Consider the following 24,882-nt stretch of genomic DNA (forward strand, 5'->3'; position numbering starts at 1 on the left):
GCTACATCAACATTAAAATGGTTTGTAACACACTATACGGTAGTTTTAAGCAGATGTAAGTGGTTATTAATATCTACTGTTTGTCAACAATTGTACCTTCTCCAATGAAGACAGACTTTCTAGTATTGTGTTGTGTTGTCATTTATTCTGTGTTCATAAAACAGCCTCCACTCCCTCCATCCGGGCCTGCAGGGTGATTTACAGCTGTTGGCGAATACGTACACACATACAGGGAACACTTCTATCGGCTTGGAACTACAGTGTGTTAATAAAACATTTATCAAAGGTTTATATAGTGATAATGCTAAATAGCTTTTAACTAGAGGTGTATTTCTTCTATGGTTACCACTCAGACATGTTTGTTCTCCTGCCACTAGAGGGCAATGCAAACACTGTAAAACTAAACTTCTGACCTACTTTCGCTCTGGAATATGCTTTGACACCCTATCCCCTTAGTGCAAGCTCTGAAAAACACATCAGGCAGTGCTAATGTCTCTCTTTGTGTCTGCTGCTTCAGAGAGGTCTCGTGGAGACCAGTCCCGCTTCACTTTCAGCGTGAGTCATGTGACTTCTGAGAACAATTGTTTCTGAGACGGTAAAAAAAGAGAGCTGCCAATCTCACATTACAATGAACTGCATATAACATGTCTGCATTTCACAATTTAGTTGACTCACACGCGAGGGTCACATGTTTTGGTCAAGAATCCTGAGGTGTGAGCACAAGCATTTCTCTGAGGTTTCCTGATCAGGCCTCATAAGTCATGTGAAGTGTTTTTATACCGTCACTGTCAGCATGTCTGCTGCCTGGTTAAAGCTCATTACCATCATCACCTTCCTTTGTCTCTCCTGCACAGCCCTGACCTGGGCCTCAGGTAAAACCGATCACATGTGTTATGCCTTAGAATTAAACTATGATTTGTCGCAACAAGTCTTTTTCATTTGTCATTTTGAATTGATAAAGCTTTATCAAATCTGGGATGACTGTGCTACTTTTTGTCTCGGTCTGTCTGTGCAGAATTTTACTGACCCTTTAAATTCATTTCATATAACTGAGTATTGATTGATGTCACATCTGGTGATTACACTGAGCCAGGGATGTGGTCTCTCCTCATATATGTATGTGCATTGGCTGGCATTAACACCACCGCTGTCTGTATATGAGTGCATCTACTTAGAGTAAACCCACCTTTTAAACGTATGCAAGTGTTTTCATTTTATGCAGTTTCATACGTCCACTTCACTGTATTTCAGAGCTAAATGCTTATTATTACTTTTTAATCCACTACATGTATTTGACAGCTTTAGTTATTAGTTACTTTAGATATTAAAATGTTACATTAAAAATATACCATAAGCTTACAAAATTCATACATTTATACATTTACATGTTACACATTTACACAATGGTTCCTCACCAAAGAGGCATTTCCCCTTTAAACTCCTAAAATGCTTTATTTTAAGAGGTAAAATTTTCTCAAATATTAAAAAAATACTAATTTAAGATAAGATGGACTTTTTTAATCCCCAGCTGGGGAAATTTGGGTATTACAGCAGCAGTAGCGGCAGTTGGAAAAAAAATTGCAACAGAGATAGAGAAATACAAACTACAAAATAAAAGCTGACAATATATTTGTACATTTATACAAATTACTATATAAAAGAAAAATATGTAAAAAAAATATATATATATAAGTTGCTGCCAAGAACTATAAGAAGAATTGCCGTAAAAATATACTACCAAAAATACTACAGGATTTCACAGGTTTTGCACAAATTGCAAAACGGTGGATGAGGTGACTACAGCATTTATGATATTGCACAGTAATAAATATATGTCACAGTAGAATATCAGTATGTACTGATAGGTAGAGTAGTCAATGAGAGTGAATAAAGAAAGTAATTATTGGAAGGTAAATTGTGTATGAAAGGGAATTTGTGTATGAAAAAATTAAATCATACATCAGTGCAAAAGACAGTCTGAATATGGAAACCAGTGCTATGTTAAGCAACGTTGGAGCTGAACACTCTGACAGCTGTAGGACTGTAGGACCTGCTGTAGCGTTCCTTCTTGCAGAATTTTGTGTGGTAAAATGTATCCTCATTTTCTGCTGAATGAGTACTTTTGATATTAGAAGTACATGTAGCTGAAGTCGGATTTTGAATGCAGAGATTTTACTCTAGTCTTACATTGTTGTATTTTGAGTAAAGATCTTAATGCTTCTTCCACCTCTGGTTTTCAAGCACTCTGGTTTTCCTCAGACTTGTTTCTTCTTCTGCCACTAACAGGCACTGTTGCTGTGAAACAGGGACCTTTCACCCTCTGCTAATGCTGCAGTTGCACTAGTGCAAGCGCTCAAAACATACCATGATAAGGTCTTGCCTGATAAAAGCAGTCCTGCTTTCATCTTCACTTTCAGTGGGTTGCTGCAGAGCAAAGTTGTTTTTTTTACAGTATATCTAAGTCTGTCTATGCTGTCAGCTTCTCGCCCACAAACACTGTGATGTAGGTCACGTGCTGCTGCTAGTAATCGTGCTGGGTGATGTGGGTGAAAACATATACATTTCCTACGGAAGAGTTAGAATTCAAGTGAACCTTGTATGACAGTCTGTCAGCATGTGCGCTGTCTGGTTCAAACTCGTAACCATCCTTTGTCTCTCCAGCACAGCGCTGACTGGCCCAGGTAAGTCTGATCACATGGATAATGCCTAAGGATGATACGAATCTGTGTTGTGATAATTAATGCCAGGTAGGGTGGATTCAGAAAGATTTTTTAAAATGTGAAATGAGACAAAACTGTTTTTGTGTCTCCCTACACAGAGAGCGGTGGAGTGGTGTGGAGAGATTTTGGAGGATCTGTCACTATCCAGTGCAGATCTCCTGATCCAGACCAAGAGTTCCTGACTCTGAAGAGAGGCCTCGGGGAAGACCATGTTTTGGTCATAGAGAACGACACATCAAAAAACACCATTTCTAAAGAATTCACGGGCAGACTTCAGCTACACGGAGTATTCCCCAGCGTGGACATTCTCATCAGAAACCTGACCTCAGGTGACACGGGGCCGTACTGGTGCTTTTACTCAAAGTTTGACCTCAAGTCCAGTCAATCCGTAAGCAAGAAAGGCAGCGGATCAGTGCTCCTGGTGGTGGCGGGTGAGTCTCAGTTTACATATTATCTCACAAAACCTTCAGTTCTTACAATTCAACTTCATCATCATTCCACACGACAGAAGTTCCTTCTGAATGCCAGTTTAATAATGATCCACACAGCAAGCATGCATTGCAGTAGTCGGCAACTGATGTATTGTATTCTCATAAGCATTAACAGACTATCTGTAACCAGTTCAGGAGTATTTCATACTACTGCAAAGTCACAGGCACGTAATTTATACTAGATTAAATCCCTGCTTTCTACCCACTTCACTGCAAGTGAAACTTCATGACTACAAATGACAAATGACTCCTCGACCTAATTTAAATAAAAGGTAAATAGTTTCACAGTCACTTCACACGCATTCTGTGCTTTTTCTGCACCATTTCAAACAGAAGACTGCAACAGAAAGTGTGTATATTCTCCAAAACAACATTTTCTAAGGAAATTGGAAGATTTTCCCTCAAAATGCAAAGTGACCTCAGCAATGTGCAAAAGAAATATTCCCACCCAAAATTCCAACACAACGATAGCATTATGAAAAAAGAAAACCTTGACAGCTCGAGTCTCAGATAAACACACTGTGTGTTGATAACAGACACGGTGAAGAAGTGTGAGCCAGAGAAACAGAACCTGGTCCTGGTGTCTGTTGTGATCTCTGCCGCTGTGCTGCTTGGCATCATCATGGGCTTCCTCATATGGATCATCCTCAAGGTACCAAAGTGTTTTGTGTGCGTGTGTGTGCGTGTGTGTGTGTTTGTGCGTGTGTGTAGGTGTCTGTGTGCATTTCTTGATTAGACTGTTTTTTGTTATGACTCACAAGTCCTACTGGAATCTTGGGGGATGTTTCCATGTTCCTGTTTTTCTCAACGGAACACGTTCTCGTTATGCTCAACAGTACAGTACAGTAGTATAACAGTACAACAGTTTGACAAATACACCTAAAATCATTTGTGGAAAAAGTGAATGTGAATATGAATATATACAAACTTTTGAGTGTGTCACTTTAAAATGACACTTTGTAGACAGGTTTGGCACATTGTAAAGATAAACTATGAGCTAAGACAAAAAATGCATAGAACAATAATCCTATTACTCATTGTATAATCCCAGGTCAAAAGTAGCATACTTTAGTGTATTAGAAATATAGTCTAAGTAAAGAAAAGTCATTACAAGTACACTTTTACTTTTTGTGTTTAATCTAAAGTATGTTCTACATATACTTTTAAAAAGTGTAGTTTTAACGTGGTCATATTAATATTAAAAATTAATATACTAACTCTGTAGTACTTAAAGATAAGATAAGATGGATAAGATAAGACTTTATTAAAGTCACAATGGAGAAATTCACTTTTACAGAAGCTCTACAGTACACACAAGGTGGGGGGTGCAAACAGCAAATGGAGGTGCAAATAAGAACAATAGGAACAATAAGGTGCAAAATAAGAACATTAAAGTGGAATTTTAAAGTACTTGTTTGTTATAAATTGTAGTGTACTAGATTACAAATACTTTTAATAATAATAAAATGTACTAAATACTAATTTTCAATCCTTTGTTGTACACTATTAGTATGCTTAATTAAAGTGTACTTTAATGTCATTACATTTTAAGTATATTCAAGTGTATTTCTAGCACAATGGTGATATAATGCAACTGTGCTGCAAGTGTGTTTTGAATGCTGTTGAATCCCCACTGTTGTACAACTTGAGTACACTTAAGTATACCTGAAGGTGACAAAAATACACAAAGTGTACTTAGTACATTCTTCAATAAGTATAATATTTTTCACATGGGATAGCCCTGCATCTAACATGTTGTCAACAATATCTGTTGTTACCAGACAAAGACTCTGCGCAGCACAGTGAAAAAAAGGCACGTCACCAGCAATGATGTTTACGAGGACATGCGTGGAACACTCAGGCGCTAAAAATGTCATCCTGCAAGTAACCGACCTGAAACTCCATCTCTGCACTGCTGAGGTGCAAGTGATGCATGTGAAGCAATGTAGCAACTCAGCATGTTCTCCGCCATCTCTTCAGGCCTTGTGCGTGTCTGAGTGTACTCAGTGAAAGACATCTGAGGCAATGTATTACTGAACAACGTGGGGACAACTGCACTTTCCGACAACAGTTTGGCACAATGTATAAAAATACATAACACAGCTCCAAATGAAAGTAAAGAAGCACAAAATGTCAGTTTGTCTTGTGTTTAAGTGGCAAAACAACCTGAACTGCACCCTGACATGTCCTTGTCATGAGAGTCTGATATGCATGTTTAATGTAAATATGTCTTTTTTAATTTCAGTAATTTCTTATTTTTATAGATGACTTGTTGTATTACTAAAGGCAGGATTAATTTGAATATAATAAAAGATAGATACTGTGTATTGTAACAATGATAACTGTAATTTGCTGTCTACATAAATAAAATAAATTTTTGCGAAATCATTTACTTTTTTATTTACTTTTCGTAAATACCTAATTGAAATAGCTGAAATGGTAAAACTGATTTTCATAATACCAGGATGCTTGTGGCACCAACACTAAGCCACAATGAGACACAGCTCAAAAAACAACTCAAAAAGGGCATAAAATGATCTGAAGTGAGTTCATTTCAAGATTATATTGTACAAATGAATGCAAAAATCAAAACAGGTGCACCAGAGCAGGTGAGACGGCAGCAACTAGCCCAGGTGTTGCCAACAAACGAGCCATACAGCAAGTCTGTGGTTCAAAATTCTAACACAGATTCAGCCACCACATCCCCCATCAGTCATGTGGTTTTCTGAAGACAATTCTATAATGATTGACACACTGCTCCTTTATTATGATGGAGGATAATTCAAAAACTTGTTTTTGAAATTGCATGAAAATCTTTTTAAATGTCTTTTCTCCCAGTCAGCGTTGAACCACACAAGAAGAAACAACCTGTTGAATAACAGCGCAATAATTTATCACCAGTGCCAAGTTGAGCTTAGTGCATGTGTTCACTAATGCAAACACCGTGTCTTCAAGCACTGTAAATCAAGGAGCAGTTCAAACAATATAAGTCAGGCCTGAGAGACACACAGCGTGAGTCAACAATGTCAGACAAACACAAAAAAATCTTATGTCGTCGTGGCAGCGAGCATGTTTACTTGTGTGCTGCGTCTGTGTGGTCACAAGATGTGACTTTGTTTTCGCTGCAGCGAACACCAAAGATCAGCCAAAGCGCTAAAGTGTGAAATGTGTGTTTACATCTGTATGTGGGCTAAGTGTCAGGATGAAGGAGGCCGAGTTTGCAGTTTGTGTGTTAGTGTGTGTGCGTATGTGTATAAGGGGACCACAAACGTCTTGAAAGGGGTCCAGCGAGGAATGGAAACTGTGGTAGATGAGTGGCGGCAAAAGAACGGAAATGTAGACCCCTCTTACAAGAAAAACAGCGAAAAGTCAAGAACATCTTCACCACGATAGTCCAGTTAATGTGAGGCTGGTTTCTTCTGTCTTAACTCAAACGTCCCATTTCATAAAGTGTGGAAACCTTCTGATTGTGCAACTGCAGCACTTCCTTTACCTGCCATAACTTGTAACAGGAAGCATCTAAATGATAAGGTATGCAAGAACCTGAGGTACAAAAATACTGAATGACACTGGAAGAGATAATAATCTAGTACAGTTTAACACAGCCAATAGGTCCTGAGATGCATGTTTAGAAACAAGAGAGGAAATGCCATTTTTACTTTGAAGCCACATTTAACGTAGAAGCCTCTGTATCAGGGCTGATAAACCACCCACCCACCCACACACACACACACACACACACACACAGGGTTTGTACACATCGCTTCTTGTTTTTCTGCTGCAGAATTTGTGAGAAACTGCTTTTAGTAGTAGAGGTCAGAGCGGAAAATGTGACATTCACCAGGTGCTTTTAAAGATGTAGGAACGTTGTGTGAAAAAAAACTTTTGACTCAAAGTGGCTGGTTTCTATCTGATTTGTGTTTTCCATGTAAGCCCTATAATGTTTGAAAGACTTCTTGGTAGACTCAGCGTGTGTATGTAGTTAAAGCCTGTGAGATACGTGGCTTAGATCAGGTGATTTACTGTACCAACAGGATGTAGTTATGGCCCTACATGTCGTAGCATAGGTCAGAGGCACAAGTCAGCCTTTTCAAGCAAAATGTAACATTGTAAATGTTTAATTTAAAGTGTACATGTACAGCATGTATTGCATATATCTTCTTTTTCCTAAGGGTATATCAGCATAATTATATCTGCACAGGTATATTTAGAAGTAATGTTATGCTGCAACCTATTTCCTGAAACTATATGGAAGAATTTAGCATTTTCATCAATTGATTAGCTCTGCAGATTAGTTAAGCCCAGTCCATCAGAACTAACCCAGTCGAGTTTTACATATGATTCACAGAAGAACTCTTTCCTTTTACTTAAACGTTTGACTCACTGGCGCTGAAGGTGTTGCCCACATCTTGTTTATGCAACAGTTACAGCAGCCATTCTGAATGGCAAGCCTCCAGATTGTAGGCACTGGGTTTAAGATCATGGCGTGTGCACGGTGGTTTGTTTTTTGAGCAACAATATTATGCAGCTTTCCCCTCTCAGTGGTTGGCGAACGGTGTGGTTTTCTGGTGTTCTCGCTGTGCTGATGCAGCACACGCTCATCCTCCAGCAAATCTTGAATGTGGGCCAAAGTGTCTCTGCTGAACATTTGACTTGGTTCTCCTCGGCGTGAACGCTGCAGATGTTTGGGATCCTCCCGCTGCTGCAGAGATCTGACACTGTGTCAGACCACAGGTCCCATCATTAGGTGTTATGATGATGGGTGATGTGCTGCATGGATACTTCTGGAGCTGTTCCACAAGTTCTAACAAGCACTCGGCCGAGTTCAGTTTGCTAGTTAGAGTTCAGTTCAGTGAGTTAGTTCATTTTAATTGTTTTAAAATGACAATGAAAGACATGAAACCTTGGATATCTTAGTGATCCACCGCTGTTTGGTACATCTGGTACACAGACACCGAACCTCTGAATCAGCAGTTATGGGATATTATCCTGTTCCTGCAGAAGGCCAGAGAGATGGCGAGAGATTCATGTCTCCTGGTGATCCAGGCCGTCCCACATTTGAAGCCTTACAGAACACAAAGGAAACTGACTCAGCGTGGCCTTTTCACTCTGGCAACTTAAGATTTGAAGTAAAGACATTTTAAAGGTGACCTGATACTGTTCGAGTTTTCTTATTCTGGTGCATATTTATTTTATTTTTAGATGTTTATCCAATCATTCAGTAACTACTGAACCGCTGAAAGGCTTCGACATCAGCGTGATCATTGAGAATGTCTTTATTCTCTCTGGCTGAGCCTAAAGCCTCCAGCTTTCACCACAACACCTTCATCAACCTTTAACAGTGAGGTACACTCGGTCCATCTCTGGTCGCTGCACAACAAGCACATTCATCTGGTTTCTGAGAATTGCGATGACTCACTCTTTTTTTGTGCCGCTTCCCTTGCAAACCTGTATCTTAAAGAGAGACTGTGTGACTTTAAAAGAAGCAATGCATCCTTCCCCCCACAAAGTAAAGTTAAAGTCCTGAGCCATTAAACCCACCTGGTATGACCAATAGCTAATAGTGCTAATATCAACTAATGTTAGCAAACTTCAAGTAAATATTCCAGCATAGCTAATATGACTCAATCAGTTTGCTGACTCATCACCCCTTGTGCTACTGCTATGCTAGATTTTCCCGTCTCTTGTGGGTTGCAGCTGTTCAGCAAAGGTCTTGCTTTAAGGTACTAAATAAGTGTCTATAAACAACCACAGAATCAATGATGGCAATTACTGCTCACACCTTCGACTGCTATCTGATTCGGGATCTTGTTTACATGTTTTTCTGGGTCAGACAGCATGCAGGTCCACCCACAGTTGTGAGTGCTGATGTGTTTCTTTAAAATTTCAGTGTCAACACAGCAGCAGGGTTTCACAGTTAATGACGCCACTGACGAACACGCTCTGAAAAACACATTGTTTTTCTGAAAAACAGAGACTGATTTCAAAGGCTACCTCTGGCGAAATGTGATGAACTGCCATTATGTTTTTCCTGTTTGAAAACTCAGATCAGTTCCAAGAAGCACCACGATGAGTGACTTGGTTCTGTGTGTTAACATTTTAATTAGGGAAAGCTCATGCCAAGCAATTTAATCAAATCCCACTGATGAAACCCCAAAGAGTGATGTTAGCATTTAGCATTGTCATCAGGGACAAACCTGAGCATGCTTTCAAATAAGTTAATATGAGCTGTTGTCCCACTTAGTTTAGCAGGGGTCACTCTGCATGAATAACAAATGCAGGGTGGAGAAGTGGACGTGCCTGATAATACAGAGACCTGCTGTGTCAAAGCAGACCAGAGATCAGTCCTGAGAAGATGAGGAGGAGGATGCAGGCAGCAGCCACAAGAGGTCTCTGCAGCTCAGACCTGCGGCTCTGTGAGGCAGGATGTGAGCTCAGGTCTTATGAACATGAAGCAGGTCGCCACAGTTTGACACGCGGAATTTTGCAAGGTTAAAGGGCGTCAGCGCAGCTTAATATCTGAATGGATGTGGGCTAACTCAACACATGGTGGCCCCACCCCCTCCACGGTGTTTAGACGACAAACAAATTGCCCCCGCATGCCCCATGCCACACACACGCACACACACAACACACAACATACATGTGTTGGTGCGGCACGAATTCCTTGATAAATTTTCCTTTTAACATAAACACACATGGAGAGTGATCAGAGTCATCCTCTGTGTTTAATTCTAATGATCATTATCATGTCTGATCATCTGCTGGATGACGTTTTTCATTTGGGTGCGCGCGTGCCCGCGTTGGATGTTGCGCAACAGACCAGACCTGAGCATGTCTGAATTGCAGGATTACTGAGCTGTCCTGTTAATTTAACTTGTTTCAGATAGTTACCTTTAAACCACAAGCCCCCATCAAACATTATTCAAACATGCCTTTACAGAGCTTTCGCGTGTGAAAGCCCCCCCAGTTACTGTACAGTAAACCACTCCCGCTCCTGGACTGGGCGTGCGTCAGGAGCGCAGGTGTGATTGTATCCATTCCCAACAGACTGTCTCCCCAAGTGGCTCGCGGTGGAGATCAAGACGGGAATAAGTTCAGGAAGCTCAATAAGAGGTTATTTTAGCTGCGCCCAGGTGAGTTTGGAAAGCTGAAGTGGAAAGAGAGGCACAGAGAGAAAGAGAAATAGAGAGAGGTGCGCACAGAAAGAAACAACCTGGAAAAGCTGCGGATGCAAAACGTCCCATTGGCGCACAGAGAGAAACCGGAGCGACTCACCAACTCTATCAGTTATAATACACGTGCCGACTAAGAGAGGAAACAACAATCATGAGGAAATCTTCATATACAGGTAAGTGCTGCTTTTAAATAAAGGGACAATGGGTGAAGGTGTTTTCTTGTAAGACACCAACAGGCTGCAGTTGTAGCCTGATTACAGGAAAAGGCTCCTACTTGCAAAGCACTGGTGTGTGTGTGTGTGTATGCATGAGTGTGTAAGAGCTGGAAACACATATAGAGAACGGGTTAACACAACATTACAGGTAAATGTTTAACAGCAATAACTTCCATCGCTGCTCCTCCACAGGTGTGAGCATTTCAAACTTATTCCTTTTGAATCTCTCAAAAGGCCAGGTGATGTGTTGACTGTAGCGTCACACACATGACATCATGACAGAGAGGTGGCCCAGACAGCTGCAGCTCATTCTGCCTTAAGTCTTCAGGCAAAATGTAAGTTTAATTCAGGCACTGAAGAACACAACAAAGAAGACGGTGAAAAGGTACCACAGAAAACAAGGACTAATTTGTAGTTGGTTTAAGTATCCTTTTTACTCCAGTCATGAGACAGTTACCCTGTTAATCTCTTTTGATTGACAGCTTTATGGCGCAGTTCCTGCACTCCTCCCCACTAACAGCCTGGAGGGTGACTTGATTTATGCATCTGCATCAAATCTGCAGTGCGCAGTGGATGGGTTTATTCTGGGACTGGCTGGATCTGATTGTGGTTTATTGCGAAACAGTCTTTTATGAGGTTAACTGGATATGGGACAGTTTGCCAGTCATCAAAGATCTCTGCACCATTGTATTGTGGTGATAATGATTGTGCAGATAAGGTGTTGCTGTCTTGCTTGTAGACGCCTCAGCAGAGAAAGTACTGTTGCCTTGAGGCCTGAATCAAGGCTTTGTGTTTGAGGGATGGTCTCACTAACCACTGGGCTGCCTTGTCACCCTTAAGTAGTCCATCGCTGCCGTATACGTTCTGACTGATCTTCTTCCTCCCTCCTTACTTTGTCTCTCTTCCCCTCCACCTCCTCCTCTCTCATCCCCCTCTTCCCCCTCTTTCTCTCCAGTACTGCTTACTATCACTTCCATCTTCTTCTGAGCCTCCTCCACCCCCCTCTCTCTTTCCCTCTAAGCTCCGGCTCAGTCCAGTGTACACAACCATATCCCGCGGAATGCCGACTCTCCCGGCTCCTCTTCCCCGAGTCTTTGTGCGATGGATTGTCCGACGGTTTTCCATCAGAGCCAAGTGCATGTTGGGTCATGCCGCCTCTCCTCCTCCCGTGTGTGTGTGTGTTCTCCCTCTGCTGTGCGACATGTGTGGAGCTGTCACATTCTTTGTCGGAGCTTCACTGGGGGAATAGTCTAATAACAAAGCATGTGTGTAGTCTGATGTGTGTTGTGAAATGCCCTCCTCTCTATCGCGCAGGGGTGTTTAAACAAGCATCAGAGATGTGGAGGGGTGACTTTGAGAGAGGAAGGTCGGCCTGTGTTTTGTAGGCAAATACCCTTGCGCAGACATACACTCACAAACACACATATGAAGTTTAAGTGTTTATGCACTGAAATGTGTGTATGTATCGTATTTTTCAGGGATGGGGGGGGTGTTTATATGAATACATGTGTGTGCCTGTGTTCACTCATGCAACCCCTCGCAGCTGAACCCTGCTCGTGGAGCCGATCCCTGCCTTGTACACCACTCCCTCAAGTTGTCTGGATCAATGAGTAACCTGTATGAATAACAGCCCACTCCAACGCACACACAGAGCCATTATTTTCCAAATGGGCTACACTCCCCCTGGTATGTGCTTTTATGTCCTACTCAAAACACACTCATACACACCTAATTCTGCTTGTACCTGTGTGACAAACCCCTCACTCCGCGCTGCGTTACGGCTTTTAGCCTGTTTATACTGGAGAGTCAGCGCGGCTTTGATACGGAGCCTAAAGCTATTGTTAGCTGGTAACTTGAAAGTCAAGCTATAAACTGTGTTGAGACATATTTGCCCTGTCATCTAGCAGAGCATGCCGAGGATGGTCTAACCCTCAATTTGGCTTCCTAGAAGCCTGTGAATAATGGACTAATAAGCTATTGGAACACGTGGACATGCATGTACAGTTCTCTATGATCCAAGATAGCGGTGTCAGGGAAAATGTGGATTTCAGTGTTGTCAGTAAAAGCAAACTAGCCTTCTTCCCCTAAGATATAGTTGTAGTCTCTTCAAAAAGTTCACTTTGACGAATTGACTGCGGTCACATTTTAGCAACCACAAGCACAGTATCATGTATTAGCCATCATGTGGATATTTAGAGCCAATTTACATGGTTCCTGTTTCAAAATGAGTCACAGATTTTAACCACTGAGCTAATGTTGTTGTATGTTGTTGTGTGTTGTTTGTAATGCGCGAGCTACATTTGTTATTTCGGTCACCATTTGGAAGAATTTGGTATTTTTTGTGATGAATATGGATTTTTCTTTAAAGGTAGATAGGCAATAAATTGCAAACCACTCTGGTTGTGGACAAGGCTTAGATGTATTTAACTTATCAATTACTTTAACTGCTTTGTACTACACTATACTCAATAGCGTTTGAAGCACAGTGTCATAGATATGCTCTGGAATGTGGAGTTCCCCTGATTGCAGGAGACCTGCGGTCTTTGTCTTGTCTCTGCTGTGTATGGTCCTCCCCTCTCAGCCATGTGGAGCCTGCTCTGAAGTGTCCACTCCACTCTGTGTTTATTATCTGCAGCCAAGAATGCAGCTCTGTGATGCTGGTTGCTGCCGCTGCTGCTGGGGGTGTCAACTGATACAACAGACTGCCTGTACTGTAGGCCTGAGGCCAGGAGAGAGCCTGTAAAAAGATAATAGCAGGCTGAGAGAGGCTCTGGTGTGTGGTGGGACTAGTGCTCTGACATCTAGATGTGTATTAGAATGATAAAGTGCATGCACAGGCGCACACATATTTCAGCATTTCAAATAGCTGTATTAATTGAAATACTTCATACTTACCTTAAATTTAAGTTCAGTGTTTAACTTATAGACTTAATTAGAAGGACTTTACCACTAATATACAGGTCACAGAGACAAAGCCCACACAAGAAATAGCAGCTCTGCTGTTTGGCAGGAGCCACCACATCCTGTTGTGACATGAATAAATATTTTATTGCAACTAGTTTAAGTGTTAGTGATTCATATCTGTTCAGCAAGCCTATTGGTGTGGAGATAGAGCTCCTGAATTAGAACGATAATGCGTCTTAGTTGCACTGAGCCTTGCTGTTGGCAGCGTGCAAAGTCTTGATCTCATTTATAGAAGAGCTGTATTCAAGGCAACCACTCTTTATGGCATTATAACTACCTGGGAGTTGAAAGAACATTATGTAAAAGCATATTTGTTTGTATATGGGCCTTCACGCAAACATGAAAATCCCTGCAAAAGAACAAATGCTAAAACACTTAAAAACATTGATTAAGCTGAAATCTCTCTTTTTTTTTATCATTCTCACATTTGTGAACATGCACATAGATACAACACACTCTTTCTGTAGTTCACCTGTGACATACAGTAACTACGTGCCTCCTGAGGGAGTTTCGACCCATAAAGCCCTATTGACTATTTAAATGACTCTGTGGGTTTTAACAGCCTTACAAGAAGGAAGGCTGATCCTTATCAGCTGCACCAGTATTGTTTTATAGACTGCTGTGGTATCCTGTCTAACCCTGGCCTAAAACACTTTTATATATTTGGGCTTGTGTTTGCATTGTGAAGAGTACTGAAAGGTGACTGTGTGTTTGGCAAAGCGGTGTTGGTTTTCAGCGAGTGCGGTGATTGAGGAATAGGTTCGCGTTGAAAGCGCAGAGGTAGGAAAAGGTGTTGCCGGTTCATACCTTTGGCGCCAGAACAACAGCTATTCATTTGGGAGGAGTGCAGCTGAGGGTCATGGCCAATGTCTTTCCTCAAGTGTATGTGTGAGCACATGTGTGTACGAGTCTGCCGGTGTGTGGGTGTGTGGGTGTGTTCGGCGCGGTCCTTCCTCATTAAGAATGCATCCAGGTAAAGGTCTTATCTGGACTGTGAAAACAGCTTGAAAAATGGTTGTCTAGCCATTCAGTTTGTCTTGCTGTCTTTTTTTTTATTTCACAGACATAGTTGTGAAACGCCATGTTTACAGCATACCCCTAACATGTGTAATGAGGACCATAAAAACACAATGAGCAGAGAAACATGGGAGGGAGGGATTGGTGATGATAGCATTTTCACATGGTGATTAGGACATCTTTAGTCTCCATCATATGATGTATTTCCAAGTGGTGCTAATGTGGGTAGGGTATAGTTACAAGAGCTTTATATCAGATCCTTTAAATTTGATTGGATCCCTTAAAAATGGCTTTTCAAATATGGTGTTGTAGAGAAATAAAGACCTAAAGATCTTAAGCACATAACAAGAGATAAATTAACAATAAACACAGGAACACTTATAAAATGTAATTCTTATCTTCCTGGGTCTTTAATCTGATAAAAAGAACCTCACGTTTCTTATAACATTTGGGTTTTCGGCTTGAATTTTAAACATTTTTTGTGACTTTTAATGAATATTCAAGGATATATATAAATATATCAAAATATCAAAATCGCAATATATTGTGATATTGATATATATCGTGATTTAGTAATATTTCAGGAAAATCATTTAAAAAATGAATTGATAAATTCCAACAAATCTGACAAAGCTTACAAGGCTTAATGCTTTTTTAAACAAAGCCAGTAGATCAAGAAGAGAACGGTGCTTAGTGACGAATGATTTGTACCTGTGGGCAGAATGTAATGACAGATATTACTGACTAGGTTTTAAAAAATCACAAGCACTGTAGCTTCACTCCAACAATGACTGCCACACAGTAGATTAATGTTTAATCAAATCAAAACAGCACCTTGCCCGAAAGGGAAAAGTAGAAATAATAGAGGACAGGGTAAGAGTGAGGACACTAAAGGAGGAAGGTGAGGATCCTTCATCCACTTCGTCGCCTCCTTATGCAAACACAAAAATCTCCGATAGTTGCGTGTGTGACAGAGACAGAGCATACCTCATAATGGAGTTAGCATGTTCTCCCTGTGTTTGAGTGGGTTTTTCTCCCAAAAACGTGGAGGTTAATTCTCCTCTCAGTGCCCTTGAGCAAGACACTGGCTTAGAACTGGAGCTGACTGCCCACTGCTCCTCATATAGCTTATGAAGAATTAAATGAAGAATGACTTCCCCTACAGGGATCAATAAAGGATAAGTTAACGCATCACTCCGCCATGGTATGTATATCTGTTTGCAGGTCTTCATTGGTGTGTGTGTGTGTGTGTGATTGCTCTTGTGTTTCAAGCACGTTAAAGTGCTGCACCCTTTGCACTCCGTTTACCTTCTGTAGTCATCTGAGACCAATAACTAATCAGTTGACATGTTTGTTCAGGCATAGCCATGCACTTGACCGGTCATGTTACATACACACACACACACAAACACACATGGCTTCACCGTGTGCACAGCAGTGCAATTGACATCAATCAGTTGAGGCCTATAGTAAATACACAGGCAGTCATGCATTTGCTCTGGTCCACAATAGCAGAATAAATGCAGGTATCTAGTGACTTACAGAACTGCTCGAAGTGAGCTTTTCCTTTTGTCATGAACTCTGCTTTTATTCTTTTCATGTATCATGTGTGTGTAATGACCTCTGTTATACATAGCATTTCAAAAGGCAAATATGACCTCAGAAGATTACAAATCCCCTCGAGGTGAAAAAAGACGTGGATCATAGTGGAGATTTTTATGAAACCTGTTCAAGCTGTGATATGTGCTGTGTGTGTGTGGTGTGTTTCTGTGGCCCCAGACAAGACTGAGCAGGTGAGCACATCCACAGCTCCTGCATGTAGACACACAAACACACACACACACACACACACACACACGCCTTTGTGCCAGCATACAGTTTAACTTTGCAGGTGTCACTCCTTCAGTTTGTATTTAAGCTCGCTGTGATTGGCTAATGTGTATTTGCTTTATGTCTGTCAGGACTTTGGCTCCTGGCTGTGTTGCACTTTATCACCGTAATGCCGGGTATCATCAACACAACTTTGTGGTGTTGTTACGGCTTCTGTGGCACATTACTTTGTTGCAATGGCAAACTTTGCTCACTCTTTGTGAAGCACTTTGTGTTGTGAGGGTGTGTGTGTGCATTCACCTCACCTCTCTCAAGCTGCACTCCCAGCTAAAATAGTAAATAGGTACAGGCATGCTTTTTGGCTGCAAGGCTTAACTCTGTCTTATTTGTTCTGTCATTTTTCCATACGCGTAATGCTCTGAAACACACGTAGATGTGTACACACTCATATAATAGACCGACGGTGCTATCAGTTGGCTTGTGGAAGATTAATGATTTGCACTTAGAGCAAGTTAAAAGAGGTTGACTCAATACTTCCTCTCTGAATCAACATTGAAGTCAGAGGCAGCTCTGTTACTGACATTTAAATCAATTAGATCAACATTTAGCTTAAAACTCTAGCGGAGACATTTCCGCCACGATGCTGACACGAGTCTCTTCAGTTAAATTCCTGTTTTTTGCTGCACAGATGGTTGAAAATTGATCTGAACCTGTTTTGCAGGAGCTCAGACATTCTCACCATGAACCACAGCAGGACATGGACTTTTTCTTCTAGTTCGACACAGGCATGTTTGTGTGCCTCCTTGCTGGTGACAGCCGCGGCCGGAGGCGGTGTCTTTTCAGGCAGTCCGTCTGTCTGCCCGTATCTCAGGAACGCCTTGCGGGAATTACTTCAAATTTGGCACAAACGTCTACTTGGACTCAAGGTTGAACTGATTAGATTTTGGTGGTCAAAGGTCATTGTGACCTCATAGAACATGACTTTGGCCACAGGTCAAGAATTCATGCTCTAATTATGACACAATTTCACAAAAATGTCTCATAGGATAAAATGATGACGTGATGGCATTTTCTATCCAAAAGCTCAAAGGTCAACGTCACTGAAACATCATAATGTTCTGTAAAAAACACTTTTCTCACTGGACATTATTTACTGGAATCATACATGTCAATATAGTGACAACTACCATTTCACCAAAAAACACACTTAATACATTTTGTTAAATACCCTCACAGTCTTCCCCACATATATTATTTGAGTGTGGACAGACATGTATAATTCAACTTGACTGGTTGGTGGAGACGTAAAACTGCAAGGTTGTAATTCTAGTCTGTTTCAGTGCTTTGCTGACTTTACTGCTATTGAGAGATTATTCTGATCTGGACATGTACACACTGACCATTTCATTTCACTTCAATATTCTTATCTTTACATGACATAAATTCAAAATAATGAGAGTGTCTCCACTTTTTAAAGCATCCCGGCTCCTCTGCCAATTTAATTCACAGTCTTCACTCCAGCAAACTGTGTGGAGAAGAATTATATGATTGTAACACACTACCACAACTCTGCTGTATAACCTGGAATGATGATGTTGATTAATTTAAACATGTAGGACTATAGTTGGTAGCACAGTGAGCAGGGGGTTGTTCCAAATTGAAATCTGATGAACCATACTAGCAGCTGCACTTAACCTCATATTTTAAGCATTCAAGTTGTAGCTTAGTAGCATCTTGGCTTGATTAGTTTGGTCTCACCTGCTGCACAAATAGTCTGTCTCTTGGAGCAGAACTAATAGGATGCTGATTTGTGTCTGTGAAGACAGAGAGAGAGAAGTGGTCGTGCCGAGGTACTGAAGGAGTTTCTGCAAAAAAGCAGACGCAGAGGCAAGCAAATACTGCACATTTCATCATCACCACACTTACAGTAGTTTCTTTTAATGGCTTTCATCCCTCAAAGAGTGACCAACCAGTCCCTCTCTCACCCTGTTTCTCCCTCTCTCTCTCTCTGCCTCTTTCCCACACACACACACACACTCACAGATGCTTTAGTCACGTCTTCCAGTCATACAGTGGCACGTACGAACCAGCTGTCTTTGTGTTGAAACCAGTACAAACACAGGCAGAAAACCACCATGTTTGCTGGCATTATTGGCAGAAAATGAGTGTCACGTTGCCCACAGATTTGCGGTCGGAAGTATTTCTAAGAACTTAAAAACAGGATGGAACGACTGACTCACCCACCACCGGATGAACTTACCTCATCTGAACAGCCCTACTGGCTGATGTGGAAAGGAGGGAAGAAGTAGTACATGGTTGACCTATGAGAGATGCAGCATCTAGTTATTGTGCCATCACCTGTTCCAAGAATCGTTGAGCTAATTGCTTCACTGTTTAATCAAGCTATTCTCAACACCAAGCGCTGTTATTGATAAATAGATTGTGTATCCGTCAAGGAAGGGCTACTATATTACATCTTTTTATCTACTCTTCGCTTACATGAAACATACTATATAATGAAATGATGACTTATACAGATTTCTGTTCACAAGGAAAGCTAATGTTAGGTTGACTAATTGGTTTAATGTCTTCGGTAATCAGGGAAGACAAAGAGTCTACAGCCATGTTCGCAGCCATGCTAGCAGCTCTGAGAGGCTTGACTCCGGCATCAGTGTGATGACATGCTCACAGTGCCAACATGTTGACATTACGTCCCTCTCTTAACATTTGCTAATTAGCATTAAGCACAAACTAAAAATGAGGCTGATTGGCCATTGGTCATTAGCTTTGCAGGTACTGGCCAAATTAAATTGGTACCTGCTTTTAGCAGTAGATTAAGGCAATCATCAGAGTAATTGACAAATCATCCCAAAGGGGGACGTTTCACTAAAAAAGATAAATGTGGACCTTCTGTTGGCGCAAGAGGAAAAAGTAATTAAAATAACCAAAGTCATTAGTATTCATTGTCTGTGGACCATGAATGTCTGTGCAAAATTTCAGAACAATCCATCCAATAACTGAAGAGATATTTCAGTCTGTAGGAAAGCGAAGGAAAGCCCAACCAATCTAGCAACTCACCGTCCGACATTCACAATGTTCACTCTGTGGCTAAAAATACAGAAAAACAAAATCATGAAGAATAGCACGTGACCCCCTTGTGACCCTTTTACCTTTGGTATAAGAACTTCCCTGACATATTAAAGCGCACAGTCACAAGAACCATTTACTCATGTGCTTCACAGAAAATAGATCACCATTTTTCTAGTGGAGCTGAATCACCCATCTGAACAGACAACACTTGTGTCACTGTTCGGCTCATTCCCCGCCTCGTTCAATGGCCGGTGATTCAGCAGAACTGAACTCACACACACACACACACACACACGAGAGCCGATCGATGGGAGATTACTCGGAGCATTCCACTAGTGTCAGGAACCAGACCGTCGGCCAAGAGGAAGTGGCATTCCTCTGATTCCTAAACCAGCCAGCGTCATGCAAGCCCTGTCTGCTGGCGCTGGGAGCTGTTAACTGGGCATGAAGAACGATGCCAACCATTCGGTTTTCCAAAATGAGCATGCTGGACGCTGACCAGAACTATAACAAAGCGGGCAACTGAGGACAACAGAGTGTCTGTCTCTTCTTATCCTTAATTGTTCCCTACAATTGTCACTCCTTTGAAAAGATGAAATCAATAGAAGACAACCTTGCTTTATTTACATTTTCCCCTGCAGACATCATTTTCTTCTATGCTTTTATTGACCATTACAGTTAGCATATTGATTTACTTGCTGGTGTTTAGTGCTTTTTCTCTGCCTTTACCCCTCTGACTTTTCACTCTGATGAATTTGGCTGACAGTGATTTAAAAATAGTGGCTTTGATCATTAATCCTCTGCATTGCTTGGGCACTTTTTAGTCAATTTTGTTACTATGCTACTTCATGCATTTTGTTCCACATGCAAGAGTTATTTCCACATCGTCCACACAATTATAAAACTACAAACAAGCCACAAATGAAATTGAGGGGGAAAAAAAGATGTCCGGCTTTCCTCCAATAGCCAAATGTCAGTTTCTCTGTGGTCAAACAATAATAGCCATCTTTCAAACATCGGCTGACTTTGTTTTTCCACATGACAACTGTAGATGATTTGGCCTTGAGGCGAATGAGAAGTTTCCACTTTGTGCTTATACATGTTTTGTTGCATTGTTAAGATGGCCGATGCTCCTATCCAGAACATTAGCTAAAAATCAGTCAAAAACCTGCCGCTGAGGCTGGTCCTCTGTAAGCCTTAATATTTCTAAAAGTAGTCAACATAGAACTGAGGAAGATGAAGTATATATCTTAATTTCAGAGCTTGTGCAATAGCCGTGTTTGAAAGCTGAACCTCTTGTTGATGAAGTGTAATGGTACATCTGTTGGTTGCAGCACAGTTTTTCTTGACTCAACTCATTTGTCGTTCCATCCTTGTCCCCATTTACAGCGAGATCAGCCAGCGCTCGGGTGAGGAGACCAGAAAGAGAGGGATCTGGCATCACCAGTCCCAGTAAGTAGACTGCACCCCTGTCATTTTCATCTGTGCATACATCTATCCATTCATCCTTCCATCCTACATTCAGTACGTATGTAGTCGTACAAACGGATATTTATTGCATCCATATATCTGAAAAAGAGGACACCGACAGATCCATGTCTACATGTCTGTCATCCATCCAGATTTGGTCACTGTCAAAGTCAACACTCCCTTTTACAGCTTCCACTTAGTCAGTCACAGTTCCTGTGAAGTGTTACGCAAGTCACTGCCATTGACATTCAGCAGAGGGATGTGGTAACACTGAGGGCAGAGCAGGTACTGTCTCCAGCCCAGACAACAGCTGATAACAGGTAAACAACAGATCATAGATATGACGCAGTAATAAACACAGTTTTAGAGGCAGAGGGACGGCAGAGTGTCTGACAAACACATATGTGTCTTGGTGCACATGCTGATGTGACTGTGTCCATGACTGTATTTATGTGTGTTTGTTCTGTGTGTGCATAAATTTAATATAATATTTAATATTATTTTTCAATTTTTTTTTTTATTTGTCTGTCTTTCTGTCAATTAAATGGAACAGATGATCAAACAAGGTGGCATAATTAAAGTTCTTTGTTGCTTCATTCACTACTTGTTGTTTTTAAAGATTTATTTTGCATCCTCCTCCACCCACTAATACTTTTGCAAAACTTTCTAAAATCACATTTTCGGAATTTTCTGATGGTTTCAGGGGTTTTAATGTCAATTTCAAGCCGTGCAACAAATAGATAAAAGTTACAGTTGTGCCATTTGTGCCGTTTTGTGTTTGTGTAGCTAATACACAGTATTGGTATGCAGGCTGAAGCTGTGGCTCACCACTAAGGCATCTTCTGCAGCATCAGCACATAGAAAAGAGGGAAACAGAGGAGAGGAGGGGGACTGAAGCACACACACACGCACACCACACACACACATGCACAAGATTTGTACGCATAGCTTGTAGACTGTATGTGAAGACACAAACCCGCCATGTGCGGGGCCATGTGTCATGCAGTTGCTCATTTCAACATATTTGCAGCATGCAGGCTGCGACTTGTAACACATTTCCTTTGTTGTTCATTTTAACACCATCAACTGACATGCATGAGCATTAGCATTAGCATATAGGCCCCAAGATGTGCACTCATCCCACAGACTGCTGACAGGCAATGAGACAGCAAACACATTCTGACAGTGCGTGGTGGTTGTGTGTGTTTGTTTATGTCCGCACAAATGAGTATCTGGGTAGAATATTTGGTCGTGAGTTTGAGTCAATGTATACTTACTTAAGTACACATTGACACACTCACATACATATATACACAGATGCATATATGCATAACCGGATACACACACAGGGTGGTGCTTAAGGCTGGGGATAAGGCCCTGCTTGTCAGCAGACCTCCCTCCACTGATGCTGTTGCCACCGTGAGTGTGTGTGTGTGTGTGTGTGTGTGTGTGTGTGTGTGTGCTCGCTCACTGGCATTTGGAGGGAGATGCCCTCACACAAAACATCTGCCAGCGGGGCAGATTTACGAGCCAGCAGGCGGGTGTTTGGGAGAATGCTTTACTGTAACCTCCACTCATACACACTAACACTCTCACACACACACAAATAAACACACACAGGTCTATCCAACACTGTCCCTATTGTCTGTCAATGTGCAGTTTATTCCCATCTGGCAGTCAGCAGATCCCGCTGCATGGGACGCACACAGTATTAGTTCTGATCACAATTTGAGGTGTGCATGTCTACAAGGTGAAATAGCATCCTCTTGTTTTGAGCTTATTTTGTCAAACAGTGATAATTTAATGTTATTTTATTGATTTATTACTATTAGTACATTTAATAAGGACTCATCAAGCTAGACTTACATTTTCCTTTCCCCCTTATCTCATTTGGCAAAATATTTTTTATCAAATTTATCTTTATTCTTCAATAAGCGGGAATTTATGTTAAAATGTAAACTGTTTACTTACAACTTGCAGGCCATGAGAGTTTCATATTATGACCATCAGGGGCCGCCAATGTACAAATTTTCCTTATTTCTTCACCAAATGCATCGAAATGAGGCAGCTGGCTTTAATGATATAATTAATAAAGATTTGACTAGAGACAGCTACATAAATACAATGCACAAACACATGGTACACACAGGTGGGCGTGCAGTACGCAAGGTCACTGGAGCGATGAGTGTTGCACAAGACACCAGACTGACATGTCTGAGTGTGTTTGATCTCTCTATCAGGGCTCAGGCGCTTGCCATGTGACATCTGACCCCCGGCGCAGCATGAGGGGCGTGCCAAAGGTCAGAGGTCATCTGAGTTTCCTGAACATAGAGACGCACACCCACTAGTCCCTTTTCTGCCTCTGTCTCGAATATTTGCTCTTGCTGTCATTTTTCCTCCCCTGCATTAACCCTTGAAAACATTTTTGGGAAGTGTGTTTTCATAGAGTGAGTCCTTGCTTCCGTCCTGTAATGTTTTTGAATGTCAGTATTATTTCAACAGGCTGTCATCCTTCCACACGCTCGCAAAGGCAGAGCGATTCATCGTGAGGAAGTCTAGAAGTAGTTCAGGGAACGTCTTTCACTCCAGCTTGACCAGATTGCTGTTGGTATCAAATGAATCAGGCAAACTGTACACACACACACACACACGCACTCACACACACACACACACACACACACACACACACACACACACACACACACACACACAAGGAACCTTTTAAGTTAGCTGACAGAAGAGTTTGCAAGTCCAGCCGGTTATTTTAGTCTGTAAGGAGCCTGTTCATGTCACATGGCAGAGCTAATGGTTTCTATTTTCAAGACACAATGCTGCTTCAGTCTTTTGGTCTCATCAGAGGAAAGAGCGAGTAAGAGCGAGAAAGAGAGAGCGGCGAATGCAACATATGATCAGCACATGGGGATGTCGTAATTCTGAATTCATTAGCAGGACACACTGAAGGAATCAAACTGGGGGAGAGGGAGGGAGAGCAGAGAGCCCGAAAGGAAAGAGAGAGTAAGAAGAGGAGGAAGAGGAACAGAGGGAGGGAGGGAGGGAGAGAGGGACGAGAGAAAGGGAAGTCCAAAAAAAGACAGAGAGAGGGAGAGAGAGGGAGGGAGAGAGAGAGTGGAGTCAAAGAGCAGACACTACATGTGGCTGTGGAGGGAGTGATCTGGTTATGGAGGGGGACAAATTCTCAGGTAAGACAAACTCTCCGGAAACTGTCAGCCCAGATGAGTTCACACTTCTGAATGGAGAACAAAGTGTAGTTAAAGGCTCTTCAATCAGCTTTTTCAATGTGATCGAGTGTCTATTTTGTAAGAGCCTGCCTCTGTTTTCCCCCTCTATGGTATTTTCCACTCTCTCATTCTGTCCTGTTTGCTGACTGCATGTTTTCTTTGGGGTTTGGAGCCGGAGCCGGGAGCTCTGCCGGGTTTGTGTAGCAGCTTAGCAGACCTGTTTTGGTTTATCTGTCTTTATCTGTTCTGTGCTTGTTATGCTTGCAGGCTTGTTTGTGCCCACCGTCTCCACCCCCTCTGTCCCATTGTTTCCAGTTAAATGTTTTTGTCCTTACAGGTTGTCGCTCGGTCAACACCTCTTTTCCAGTCCCCGTCTCTGTCTGCCTGTCTTTACGCGTGTTAATTTTTTACGATCCCTGCGTGAAAGCGAGCTTGCTGGAAAAAAAAAACAACTTTCTGAAGGGCCGGTTCTGTGGTGGAGTGACACAGAAGCAGCACTTATTTCTTAGACATTTCTCCCACTTTTTTTTCTCCATCTGCATTCTCTCATTCTTCTTTGGTGTGAAAACAGGAAAGAGCTCTGTTTAAACAGTACTACTCTTGTCCCTTGTGGCTCTGATCCCGCTCCGGCCATCAGTCAGTCCCTCCTTTAGCTAACAGGATAGAGA

The 24,882-nt window shown here is 41.7% G+C and overlaps 2 protein-coding genes across 3 annotated transcripts in view; both read left to right on the forward strand.

Moving 5' to 3' along the window:
* The first annotated feature begins 2,497 nt into the window (after positions 1-2,497).
* LOC121621176 lies at positions 2,498-5,596 on the forward strand. Its single transcript, XM_041957527.1, has 4 exons — positions 2,498-2,681; positions 2,819-3,151; positions 3,748-3,863; positions 4,993-5,596. The coding sequence occupies exons 1-4, from the start codon at positions 2,615-2,617 to the stop codon at positions 5,077-5,079; spliced, it is 603 nt and encodes a 200-aa protein (XP_041813461.1). The 5' UTR covers positions 2,498-2,614; the 3' UTR covers positions 5,080-5,596.
* Positions 5,597-10,262: 4,666 nt separating this feature from the next.
* The window catches only part of LOC121621514 (septin-9-like), a 67,421-nt gene continuing 52,801 nt past the window's right edge, over positions 10,263-24,882 (forward strand). Inside the window, exons 1-2 of one of the 2 annotated variants that reach the window (XM_041958025.1) lie at positions 10,263-10,562; positions 20,895-20,957. In XM_041958025.1, coding sequence (XP_041813959.1) covers positions 10,541-10,562; positions 20,895-20,957 — 85 coding nt within the window. In that variant the 5' untranslated portion in view covers positions 10,263-10,540. Of the gene's footprint in view, positions 10,563-20,894; positions 20,958-24,044; positions 24,176-24,882 lie in introns of those variants that run through there. The other variant, XM_041958027.1, reaches the window with a different exon arrangement.

This window comes from Chelmon rostratus, chromosome 17 (assembly GCF_017976325.1).
Source record: "Chelmon rostratus isolate fCheRos1 chromosome 17, fCheRos1.pri, whole genome shotgun sequence".
Lineage (NCBI taxonomy): Eukaryota > Metazoa > Chordata > Actinopteri > Chaetodontiformes > Chaetodontidae > Chelmon > Chelmon rostratus.

Excerpts from the sequence above, each read along its gene's own strand:
- LOC121621176 (XM_041957527.1), top strand. The coding sequence starts at position 2,615 with ATGTGCGCTGTCTGGTTCAAACTCGTAACCATCCTTTGTCTCTCCAGC. Across the intron at positions 2,682-2,818 it reads CACAGCGCTGACTGGCCCAG|AGAGCGGTGGAGTGGTGTGG; the intron begins GTAAGTCTGATC and ends CTCCCTACACAG. Across the intron at positions 3,864-4,992 it reads TCATATGGATCATCCTCAAG|ACAAAGACTCTGCGCAGCAC; the intron begins GTACCAAAGTGT and ends TGTTGTTACCAG.